Genomic DNA, 12,817 nt, shown 5'->3' on the forward strand with positions numbered 1-12,817 from the left:
CACCAGAGACAAGTCGAAGAGCCAAGCCATTAAGACTAAGAAAAATGTGGACAAGCAAAATCTGATTAATGAAGGTAAGTGGTTTTAACTTTTCATGTAAATTTGGTCTAAGGAAATTTTCTTGGAAGTGCTGTTTTAAGAGAAAATTTCATAAAAACTTGGGATTTTTCTTTAGGGAAAAAAGAAATTGTGGTTTTAGAGAAAATTTTATGGAATTTTTGTCTTCAGAAAAAATTTCTTGAAAATTGTATTGGAAGAAAAATTCGAGAAAACTTTGTTTTGAGATTGGGCAATTCATTGTTTGGTCTTTAGATAATACTAGCTGAACCGGAATTGAATTCGCTTGGAGGGTTTAGGGTCATTTAAGTTTGGATGTTTGATGTACTTCATTCTCAAAAGATTTTATTTGATCCCGATATTTTCATAATGTCCGATTTAGGGTTATTTTTGGAGATTCGGGAATCTTCCCCCAAACACTTACCCTCCAAATTGGTTATCAAATTCGTTTTCTAATCTCAAATACCTTTCATACGAGGCATATATTGTCATGGTCGGTTAATTTGTACACTTTGGGGGTGTTTTGTGGGGAAGGGCGGTGCCCCAAACTCATTGTCCCACATTTGAATATCAAATACCTTTATTTGAGGCCCATATTGCGATGGTCAGTTAAAAATTTCTGTTTGTGGGGTGCTTTGAGGAAGTGGTAGACCCCCAGTAAATTGGTCCCGAAAGTGAGTATCAATATCGTGCTCTACTGCCCAATACTTTTCATTTGAGCCCCACTTTGACATGGACGGTAAATATGTTCGATTTAGGCAGAAGGGTGGTCCCCCAAACACTTAGCCCTCAAAATATATCATCATCATGCTCTACTCTCAAATATCATTTATTTGAAGCCCATATTGCCATTGGCCTCAAAATTGGAAATCAAATTCGTTTTCTAATCTCAAATACATTTCATTCAAATCCCTTATTGCAAATGTCAGCAGTAATGTCCGGTTTGGGGTATGGGCGTTTTGGGGGTGTTTTGGGGGATGGGGCAGTCACTCAGTGACTTGGCCCTGAAAATATATATCAGATTCATGCTCTACTCTAAAATACCTCTAATTTGATCCCCATATTGAAATGGTCAGCAAATACGTCCTATTTGGGTGGTGTTATGGGGTGACGTGGCCCCACAGAAGCCTTTTCCCGCAAATTAACATCAGATTCGGGCTTTACTCCCAAAGACCTATCATTTGAGCCCCATATTGCTACGATCGCAAATTTGTCCTCTTTGGAGGTGTTTTTGGGGAGGGGCGGCCCTCCAAACACTTGGCCCCACATTTGGATGCCAGATTCGTATTCTACACTCAAATACCATTTATTTGAGCCCCATATTGCCATGGTCAGTAAAAAAGTCCTGTTTCGGGGGGTGTTTGGGGAGAAGGGTGGACCCCCAGAAACTTGGTCTCACATTTGGATACCAGATTCGTATTCTACTCGCAAATACCTTTCATTTGAATCTCATATTGCCATAAATATGTCCGATTAAGGGGTGTTTTGGGGGTTAGGGGGCGGTCCCCCACACACTTTGTCCGACAATTGGATGTCACATTCGTTTGCTAATCTTAAATACCTTTCATTTGAGTCCCATATTGTCGTGATTGGTCTATATGTATATTTGGTATGTTGTGGGGTGGGGGGGCCCCCTGGGTACCCCATCTGAAATTTAGATACCAAACTTTTGTTTCTAGGTTAGCATAAGTGAGCACACAAAATTTCGCTTAAATCGCATCACCCCTCTCCGAGATCTGGCGCTTCTGATAATTAAAGTAAGGAGGAGGGTCCGATGAAGTTGTATCTTAAGAGCAAATTTCATGGCAATTTTGTTGTTCTGACTTGACTTTTGAAGCACCTAAAAGTTGCGGATCTCAAACAATAGGAATAAATTTTACATATTTCGTTTTATTCATTTGATATCCTTTTATTTGTTTTATTGAAGTGCTTTCATAAAATCTAATATTTTAATATTTCTAGCTGAACAATCCACAATCTCTGGTCCTTTTTCAAGTGGAAATAAAAAGATACCACCTGAACCCTTCACAATTGTCCATTGTAAAGTGGCATCATCAGCTGCATTGACTAGTAGCACCAACGTAGACATGGAAAATCTCACACTACCCACAGATCCGTGCACTTCTAAACCACCCACCGAATGTCCAACTGTTACAGGGAACAACGATATGACCAGCGTCTTAAACCCGGACATTATGTCTTCGCCTAATGCAATAACGGTTATTGCAAGTAAAGTGGTTATATCAGATATATTACCTAGTAACAACAACGAAGACTTGAAAAACACCACACAACCCACAGACCCTCGTACTTACAGTGCTTTAAAAAAGGATGTTGTCCAAACGACTGATGTAACAATGCTTCCACCGAGCACTATGAACACTCCATTTGAAGTTGACAAACAAGAAAGTGCTGCAATGGAAAATATTGATGATCCTTCATCGGCTAATGTTACAACGTTCACAGAGCAACAAATCGATTTGCCAAACACGGAAACACAAATGAGCCAAACACTGGCGGATCCATTGCTGGCTTTTATGGAGACACAGCACACATTATTCGAAGCCAATGATGCAGAGAATTCCAACGATAGTGGTAAGTCAACATTGTAAATTATTACTGAAGTTATGTCTACCTTCAAGACTTTAGAAAAAAATATGGAAATTTTGCAAAAAGTTTGTCTTGAGGGGAAATTTCCTACAAATTTTGTACTTAGGGTGAATTTCCCAGAAATGTTTTCCCAAAATTTTGTGTTCAGGATGAATTTCTGCGAAATTTTGTGGTTAGAAAATTTAGAAATTTTATCTTTAGAGAAAATTGCGTAACATTTTTGCATTAAAGAAAATTTTCTAAAAATGTTGTCTTTGAGAAAATTTCTCAAAAATTTAGCCTAGGGAAAATTTCCTAAAAATTTTGTCTTTAGGCAAAATTTCCTAAAAAAATGTTTATGCCAAATTTCCTAGAAATTTTGTCTTAAGGAAAAATTTCCAAGAAATTTTGTCTTTAGGGAAAATTTCCTAGAAATTTTGTCTTTGGGAAAAATTTCCTAGAAATATTGTCTTTAGGGGATATTTCCTAGAAATGTTGTCTTACTAGAAATTTTGTCTTTAGGGAAAATTTCCTAGAAATTTTGTTTTTAGGGAAACTTTCCTAGAAATTTTGTCCTTAGGAAAAATTTCCTAGAAATTTTGTCTTTAGAATAAATTTCCTAGAAATTTTGTCTTTGGGGAAAATTTCCTAGAAATTTCCTAGAAATGTAGTCTGGGAAAAATTTCCTAGAAATTTTGTATTTAGGGAAAATTTCTTAGAAATTTTGTCTTTGGGGAAAATTTCATAGAAGTTATGTCTTTAGGGAAAATTTCATAGAAATTTTGTCTTTAGGGAAAATTTCATAGAAATTTTGTCTTTAGGGAAAATTTCATAGAAATTTTGTCTTTAGGGAAAATTTCATAGAAATTTTGTCTTTAGGGAAAATTTCATAGAAATTTTGTCTTTAAGGAAAATTTCGTAGAAAATTTGTCTTTAGGGAAAATTTCCTAGAAATTTTGTATTGAGGGAAAATTTCTTAGAAATTTTGTCTTTAGGGAAATTTTCATAGACATTTTGCCTTTAGGGAAAATTTCTTAGGAATTTTGTCTTTAGGGAAAATTTCTTAGACAATTTGTCTTTAGGGAAAATTTCCTATCAATTTTTTCTTTAAGGAAAATTTCCTAGAAATTGTGTCTTTAGGGAAAATTTCCTAGAAATTTTGTCTTTAGGAAAAATTTTCTAGAAGTTTTGTCTTTAGGGAAAATTTGCTAGAAAATTTGTCTTTAGGGAAAATTTCATAGACATTTTGCCTTTAGGAAAAATTTCTAAGAAAGATAAAATTTCCTAGAAATTTTGTCTTTAAGAAAAATTTTCTAAAAAAGTGTCTTTAGTCAAAATTTTCTAGAAATTTTGGCTTTGGGGAATATTTCCTAGAAATTTTGTCTTAAGGGAAAATTTCCTAAAAATTTTGTTTTTTGGAAAAATTTCCTATAAATTTTGTCTTTAGGAAAATTTTCAAGAATTTTTGTCTCTAAGAAAAATTTCCTAAAAATTTTGTCTTTAAGGAAAATTTCCTAGAAATTTTGTCTTTAAGGAAAATTTCCTAGAAATTTTGTCTTTAGGGAAATTTACCTAGAAATTTTGTCTTAAGGGAAAATTTTTTAAATATGACTTAAGGGAAATTTCTTAAAAACTTGGCCTTGAAGTGAAAATTTCCAAGAAATGTTGTCTATAGGTAAAAATTCTAAAAAATTTTGTCTTAAGGGAAATTTTTCTAAATATGACTTGAGGGAAATTTCTTAAAAGCTTGGTCTTGAATAAATATTTTCGAACATCATAGGCACTCAGCATTTATGCAAGAGCCCGTTCTCTCACTGAGACTCTCCGCTCGATACCGCTGATTGTCGGCGACAGCAGTTCCAGATACTCCATATGAAGCATACCACTATCCGCAATCTGTGGAAGCTCCAGCGAAGTCTCTAGTGGCAGCGATGAAAACCACACAGATAGGAGCTCAAAGTTCCAACCTGTGTGGTGTTGGATCTCAAAGGGCTGCGTTCAATCTGTAGCTCTGTAGCTACCTGCTTGATTGCTATCTAGACCCGACAGAAACGTCGCCTCATCTAGAGGTTCTCTCTTATAGCGCTGATTTGTCTGTTGGTTCTGGTGGTGGCGGTGGTTCGTCTGTAATGTTCGAAGGGTGATGTAGAGGCTGGAGGATGCTACGGTGGTGCTGAATTCTGGATTCATGGGATAAGAAAATCATATAAGATCGAGAGGGATGTAATGTCTTTTATGTGTTGTTCTTCGCGGTCCTGAAGGCTGTGGAGGCTTCAAAGCAGGAGCGTCTGTTCGATTGAACAGTCACGGTATTCGTGGACAGTCTGGCGGAGCTGAAGACTGGTATCGGGCCATATGAAGTCCAGGCTGGTTAAAAGAAGCTTCTTCGAATCATGGGGAAGACTGTAAGGCTCTGCTGGGTCCCGGATCATCAAGGGGGCGGGGAACAAGGCTGTAGACGATCTGGATACAAATGGATTGCTAATGAGCGCCGAGCATGCGGTCTTTGTAAGATGGTCTATAGTGGGATACCACTAACTATCAGTTACCCTGTATTTCTATATAGCATTCCACTATCCGCAAAATGTGGACGCGGCTGGTAGCTCCCAGCTGAGCTCATTATAAGCATGAGCATCACAAAAGTGGGGGCTCAAAGTTACAATCTAAGCGGTGCTCATGGCTATCCCGTGCTTGGGTTGGTTGGTCAGCTGAACATGTGACGCGTTTCATGTGGCCCCGGGTTACTAGTGGGATTCACATCCAACACGTAGCCAACAACCTTAGCTCCGAAGGAATTGAGGTGATAGCTATTGCCAAAATTCAATTGAGCCAAAATTACTCTGGTTTTGTCGAAGGGGGTTAACTTTTTCAAGCGGTTGATTTTACCGCTGAAACGATACTTGATCTTCTCTGTAGCGCTAAGCAAGAGCCGGAGCCACTCTCTCTCTCTGAGACTCTTTACTCGATACCGGTAACTGTCCGCGACTACTGTTGCAGAGCTCAAAGTTCCTATGCGTTGTTCCCAGTAAAGAGCCTTGCAACCTTGGTTGCTGTTGTTGTTGTAGCAAAGTTTTGTATATTCGTTCATTATGTTAGTTTAGGTTGAAGGGCATGCGATTAGCAACCTCGGTTACTAGCCACTTGACTCGTCTTTCCTCGCCTTGGGCAACTCCCTGTTTCACTCTACGGTGCTTCGACTTCTTATCCCTAGATTTCACAAATGACTGGCGGCCACACAGATAATTCGCGACCCAGACATAAAGGCATGGCTGGAGGGACGTGTTGGCGATGTCCTCAAATAGTTTGGCATGGGTCATGCATGTCGAATGCCTTCGATAGGTCCAGTGGCACGAGGACCGAACTATCACATGGCCTGGGCTGATTGAAGACTCGCCAAATGTGTGCGGGAATGGCATGCGAAGCAGTTGTTGTGCTATGCAGTGTTTGAAATCCATTCTGATGCTCGGCGAATGGAAATTCTCCTACGAGGCTCGGGAGGAGTAATGCCTCAAGCGTCAACGGCTACTGGCGAGAGAAGAAACTCGGGTCTATTCCAGGCTTCAGCAGCGGGATCACTCTGCCCATTTCCAGACATCGGGAACTATAAGAGTGTTCAAAGATAGAATCAGGACAGTAGTGAGGTACTCAACTCCAGGTAGATCCAGATTCTTCAGCATCAGTGTAGAGATTCCGTCGGGGTCTAATGCCTTGGATAATTTTGCGCCACGGATGACATTCGTAACTTCGCCCATAATAAATTGTGATGACTGTCCATAGGCTCGGAGACCACGGATACGACGAATGGCTCTCCTCCTTGCACTGTCACTCTGGGCATGCACAATAAATTGACGGTTGACGGATCAGTCACGCTTACGGTTACGGCCAAAAGTGAATGAGGTTCTATCATTCCGTCTACCGGGGTTCAAGAGTGACTTAACAGTAGATTACAGCTTGTCTAAACTGGTGCCTAAGTTACATTGTCCCAAGTGTTCCAGCCACAAATTCCGCTTATGTTCGTTGACTACCCTGTTTATTTCCAAATTCAGCTTGCTGATTCTGGGTTTAGTGGGGTCCCGTGTACGGACCCCATCACGCTCGTCTGCGAGTACCAATGCCTGTGTCGGGAAATTGGGCCGCACTTGGGGTTTTCGACCGGTTGGTATAAAGCGCCCGGCTGGTGGGTTAATTATGTCTTGGAATTTCTAGCGCATTCGAGGGGTGTGGCAGTTCACTGAAGCGGCGATTGGTATACTCTCTGAAGCCAGTCCAATCGGCCTTCTTTTGATTGATAAACGTCCGGCGCTCAGAGGTTATGAAGTCGGGTGGTCGGTCGATGGTAAGAATTATGGGGAGGTGGTCTGGCCCCAAAGAGATGACGGATTGCCAAGATACGTCACTCAGGAGATCAGGGGATGCAATGGAAATGACTGGCGTGCTGCTGCAACTCCTCGTAATCCTAGTGGGGGCATTCTCATTCACCGTGCAGAACGTGGAGCCTCCAATCTGCTCTGCCACAGCCATGCCACGCTGGTCGTTTCCTAGGGGAGAATACCATGAAGTGTGATGAGCATTAAAGTCTCCTAGAACCAGACGATTAGTAACCCACTTATGTCGGTTTGTAAGCTTGGCCATTAATTGGGACACAGCTACCAACCGGCGGTATGTACACGTTGTATAGCTCTATCTCGGCAGTAACGGACTTGATTGCTATCGCCATGCACTCCATGTTGGGGTCACAAGCACCAGGCGCAAGCGAGATAGTCTATACTATAGGCCCTTAAGCGATCCTTACGTAGCACATTGTATCCGTGGCGGCTGTACAAGCTGCAGGCGTTGGTCAGCTTTTTCTCGTGGATCGCCGCAACCAATAAGCCCTTCCGACTCATAAAATCTACCACCTCGTCGATCTTGCCTCGGAGACCTTTGCAAAAAATAAATACTTCCCGGCTCTGGCCTGGCAATATTTGGGCTGGGATGGTGTTGTTGCGTATATTGCCGCACGGGAGAGGTTCGGGAGGGTCACATAGTCCGACGACGAGGACGCCGAAGTCGTCGATGACGACGCTTTTGACCCACTGCTGTCGATGTTCGTTCCCGTAGTGACGTAAGGCCAGAGCAAGATCGTAAATGTACCCACTCCATGCACCGGTTATACCTCACCGACGTCGACTTATGATGGAGACGATTCTGGCAAACCGAACAGAACCAGGGTGTGGGGTTCTTTTCAATACCGGCACGGACAAGAAGCCTGCCGGATGTGCCTCTTCCATGACGAAGAATGGACGAACACGTACACTGTGGCGGCAGCCCTTGCCGATGAGGATTCCATCGGGTCAGTCCGGTGCGTACAACCGACTGCCATGGGATTGACAAATTGGTCTCACTTATTAATTAATAAATTAAATACCTACTCCGAAAATATTGGGTTGCCCAAAAAGTAATTGCGGATTTTTTAAAAGAAAGTAAATGCATTTTTAATAAAACTTAGAATGAACTTTAATCAAATATACTTTTTTACACTTTTTTCTAAAGCAAGCTAAAAGTAACAGCTGATAACCGATAGAAGAAAGAATGCAATTACAGAGTCACAAGCTGTAAAAAAATTTATCAACGCCGACTATATGAAAAATCCGCAATTACTTTTTGGGCAACCCAATATTATAATATTAACGTTTATTCTTGTGTCGCAGGCGATTTTGGTATTTTCAGGGAGATGTTAAATTATTATCTTGAACGATTTTAAAAGCAAATCCCATGATGTTTTTCACTAAACGCCAAAAGTTTCAATAATACAAAGTTGATGATCAAACAGTCTTCACAACGAGAATGCAAGCAAATATTGGGGTGAGTTACTGTTGACAATAATTGTATTTTAATTTAGTTTTCTGTTTTAGTAAATATACGGTAATATAGAGGAGCGTTCGAAGCCATCAATACAACTTCCTACAGATGCACAGAATCTTGTGCGTACCATGGAAGTGGTGTAATTTGTGCAAACAGAAAATTTGCTATTACATAAAAACACATGCATTGGGAAAAGTACAGCTAATAGACAGGGTTGTCGAGCGTGGTTAATGTGGTATTTGTTTCATAGAGGCGTTTTCGCAATATATTCGGTACATGTACAACATACCAACGTACGGCCCTTGAAACCTTCACACCTAATATGGCTGATGAGTAATTGTAACCAAATTACAAAACGCGTCCCATAGTGGTTGGTGTGTGTTGTTATCTCTGGCTTTCCTTTTCCACTTGCAAGAAAAATCTCCGATCTTTGAGCTCGCCTCGAAAGAGAAACCAACAAAAATTGAAAAGTAATGCAAGCGAGTCTTGGTTGACCACTTGATCATAATTTTATTCGCTTTAGTTGTGCAAAATATCTGTTTAAGTGAATAAAGAAATTGTACAGACGAGCCTTGCTTGAAATTTACTCAATACCAAATTTACTCCAAAATTGCTATGAAATCCTCTCTTAAGGCAAAATTGTTTTGACTTTTTGTTTTTTTCAAACAACATCTATATGAAATTGTTGTCTAAACTTCTTTTTGCTATTTGCTAACAATTTCCTCATCATTCTACTTATTGTTTCAGTTATGCTGGTCCTTCCCAATGTCACAATAAAACAGGAAAATGTCAGTGAAAAGTTGTTGAGAAACATTCAATTTGAACTTGATGAAAACGATAATATGACTTGCTCCCGCCTCAGTGAAGAGGTGGTCGATCTTGATCAGAGCAGTACTTCAACAGCAAATGACGAAGATGAAGCCTTGCCCCCCTCTCAGATCGATTTTGACATCGGCATGATCTGCCTTTCGAACAGTGAGACCATGGCCGAACTTGAGAAGAACGTTAAATTAAATACATTTGCTGAAAATGAAGCCTTAGCCGCCTGTCAAATAGATTTTGGCAATGAAACGGTTGCATCACCTTCCCCTTTGCAAGAAACCCAGAATCCCATGCCACTTAGTGCAGATCTATTGAGTAGTGGCAATAGCAGTTCTATTTTAAATCTTGCACAGCGTTTACCCAGTTTGTGTGATTCAAACGAAACGTTAAGTCAAAGTCAACAAAGCCAGCCTACCGTAGACGCTGTACAATTTATACAATCACTTAATGTCAATGTGGCAAGCAGTGATAGTCAGTCATCGTCAGTGCAAGCTACGCCAGAAAATAAGCAGCCATCATCATCATCACCTAAGGAAAGGGTGACTATCTTGGAAGAAGGTAAAGAAGATTCGTATATACCTAATGCCCAACGTTTACCCAGCATTTTGGAAGCAACCATACCGAAGGCTTCTATAAAACCTATTCAAATATCTAAGGCTGCAAATAAACAAAGGCCCAAAAAGACTCTGGCTTCCTTGGATAAGCAAAAAAAGCAAACGAAAAATACAAAAATAGATCAAGTGCCACAGTTGGTACACGCTCTACGTGCCCTTCCCATTAAAGCGGTAAATAGCAATGCAGCCATCGACACCGTTACACATAAAGAGAGCCAGCCAAGTCCTGAAGAGACTTCAAAATCTCAAGAACTTGTGATTCCTGATATCCTTAATGAGGGAGCCACAAATTCTCAAACCGAGCAACCGCCGACTGATATTAGAGAATCTCAAATTTTATTCCCATCCTCAAGCTCCCAAGAATTTGTGACTCCTGATCTCTTCAATCCAGAAACCACTTCTACACAAACGAAGCAACAGCATGCAAATGAAGCCGAACCTCAAGTTATATTCTCCCCTGTGGATAATCCTCATGCTTTGCGTGTATCCCAAGAACTCTCAAGCGACAAAACTCTTTTTAACAATACCTCATTGCTCAGGCTGGTGGATCACAATTACCATAAAAATTTTCAAAATGCAGAGCAAACTGATAAGGCACCCTCAGTTCCCATTGCAACAGACACTCTTTCAAAGGTAACAAATGATATTGCCACACAACATGTTCCACTTCCTCAAACCATGCCCAGGGTAATAAGGAAAGATTTTTTATATCGTTCTCTATTAGAATTGCATTACTTTCAAAATCTAACTTCTGCCAATGTGGCAAAGTATCAGCTGCCGACTGTCAACTATGGTGAACCCTATATGGAAGCCACCATATTGTGTGGTGGATTAAAGACAAAAATTTCAAACCCTTCTCTAGTTTCATTATTTCCTCAGGCCCTGTCGTCTCCTTCATCTTTGCACAAAGACATTCTAACAATACTCTGTGATTTAAAAGAATACCACTTCTCGGTATTTCAAAGTTCCTCTTCTAGTACTACTGATTTGCGCATTGAGACTCTCAATGCATTTTTTCGCAATGCTTCTCCCTTTTTTAGGGTCCAGCTACAATATGAGGAACATAATTCGGAATTTTCGTTGTGCAAGTCCATGTGGAAAACATGTAACTGTGCTTCGCATTTAAAAAAACCCTTTCAACCCTTAACAATGGCCCTTACGGCGAATATCTTAAAGAGAATCAAGACTGTGAAAAATGATTTGAAAAAATAACATTATCTGGAAAAATAGCTGTAGGTTGTTTTTGTTAAAATTTTATTAAATTTATTTAACTATTTATTAATATGTAAATTATATTTGTTGAAATAAACAGCTTGTTGTTGTCAAAACTAATAAAAGTACTGTTTTTATTCTACTTCGTATAATTTCAGGGAGCCAACGTCGTTGCCGGAAATAGTGTTTGTAGGTAAGAATGTCTCTATTCTTATATAGTAATGGCAGTGATGTTTTGTACAACTCTTTTTTTTTATAACGTGATATTTGGAATATATAAAAAAACTATAAAAGCATGTTGGCAAATGCAAACGTTCCATTAATCTTTTTTTTTATTTTAAGGGAAGCCTATTCACTTACTTTGTTGGCTATATAAATCAGGCGATAATTTGAGGAGTTACAAGCGTTTAAGTTAAAATAAAGTTTTGGTGGAATTTTCTTCGACAAGAAACACATTTTCACAAACTTGGAGTGAAAAGAATAATTTTAAGGAAATTTAAAACCACCCATACCAAATAGAACCAGTTGGAGTATTACAAGTAAGGATATATATCAAACACTTCGCTTGATCATAGGAGATAGAGAGATATAATATTCTCTCCTAGAAAGCGATCTCCTAGAAAGCGCAAAACACGTGAATAAAAAACGATGGTTTTGACCGAACGAAAGATACCTCCATCAGTGTGTACAACACGCTGCTACAACAACAACAATTGAGTCCTATTCGCTATCGAGCGTGATAGTGTTCGTCATTCCAATGTTGTTTTTGTATCCACATTCTCATGTGGAGGTGGTAGTCCTCGTCAAGCTCCCGTAGGTTATTTAAAGGATTCCATTCAACAAACAAACAAATAATCCTATGGAAGCCGGTTGCACGCACCGGATTGAGCCAATGGAATGCTTCATCGGCAAGGGCTGCCGCCTCAGTGTACGTGTTCGTCGTTTTTCGTCATGGGGGAGGCACATCCCGGAGTGCCTTTTCCGCAAGCTTCTGGTTCGTGCCGGGATTGAAAAGATCCCGGACCCTGATTCTGTTCGGTTTGCCAGAATCCCCTCCATCATCGGTCGGTGTCGGTGTGGTGTAACCGTTGCATGGAGTGGGTACATTTATGATCTTGCTCTGGCCTCACTTCACGACGGGAATATAGTCACACTGAATATGTTGCAAGATGCTGTACGAACATAGCCAGCAGCGGGTCACAAGTGTCCGCGTCATCGGACTATGTGACTCCCAGACCTTTCCCGTGCGGCAACAGCAGCATCCCAACACCAATATTGCCAGGCCAGTGCCGGGAAGTGCATCATTTTTGCAACTGTTTCCGTAACAAGATCGATGAGATTGTGGATTTTTTGAGTCGGAAGTACATATTTGTCGCAGCGATCCAGGAGACAAAACTGATCAACACCTGCAGCTTGCACAGTTGTCACGGATACAATGGGTTACGTAAAGATCGCTCAAGGAATGGAGGTGGGGGATTGGCCTTCGTAATACACCATTCCATGCCATCTCGCCTGTCCTGGTGCTGGTGACCCCTACATAGAGTGCATGCGGAAAGCAGTCAGGTCCGGTACTGCCGAGATAGAGCTATACAGCGTGTACATACAGCCGGTTGGTAGTTGTGTCCCAATTATTGGCCAAGCGTACAACTCTGACATAAGTGGGTTTCTATTTGGCCATA

General features: G+C 40.4%; 1 protein-coding gene across 1 annotated transcript; it reads left to right on the forward strand.

Moving 5' to 3' along the window:
• Positions 1-68: 68 nt before the first annotated feature.
• LOC131997966 (uncharacterized) lies at positions 69-11,461 on the forward strand. The gene is made up of 4 exons (XM_059369899.1): positions 69-96; positions 2,020-2,652; positions 9,238-11,158; positions 11,297-11,461. Exons 1-3 carry the CDS (start codon positions 69-71, stop codon positions 11,136-11,138), a joined length of 2,562 nt encoding a protein of 853 aa, XP_059225882.1. The 3' UTR covers positions 11,139-11,158; positions 11,297-11,461.
• The last annotated feature ends 1,356 nt before the right edge of the window (positions 11,462-12,817 follow it).

This window comes from Stomoxys calcitrans, chromosome 5 (assembly GCF_963082655.1).
Source record: "Stomoxys calcitrans chromosome 5, idStoCalc2.1, whole genome shotgun sequence".
NCBI lineage: Eukaryota > Metazoa > Arthropoda > Insecta > Diptera > Muscidae > Stomoxys > Stomoxys calcitrans.

Coding starts and splice junctions, on each gene's coding strand:
- LOC131997966 (XM_059369899.1), top strand. CDS start 69: ATGAAGGTAAGTGGTTTTAACTTTTCAT. Junction 97..2,019: donor AAGTGGTTTTAACTTTTCAT/GTAAATTTGGTC, acceptor TAATATTTCTAG/CTGAACAATCCACAATCTCT. Junction 2,653..9,237: donor AGAGAATTCCAACGATAGTG/GTAAGTCAACAT, acceptor TTATTGTTTCAG/TTATGCTGGTCCTTCCCAAT.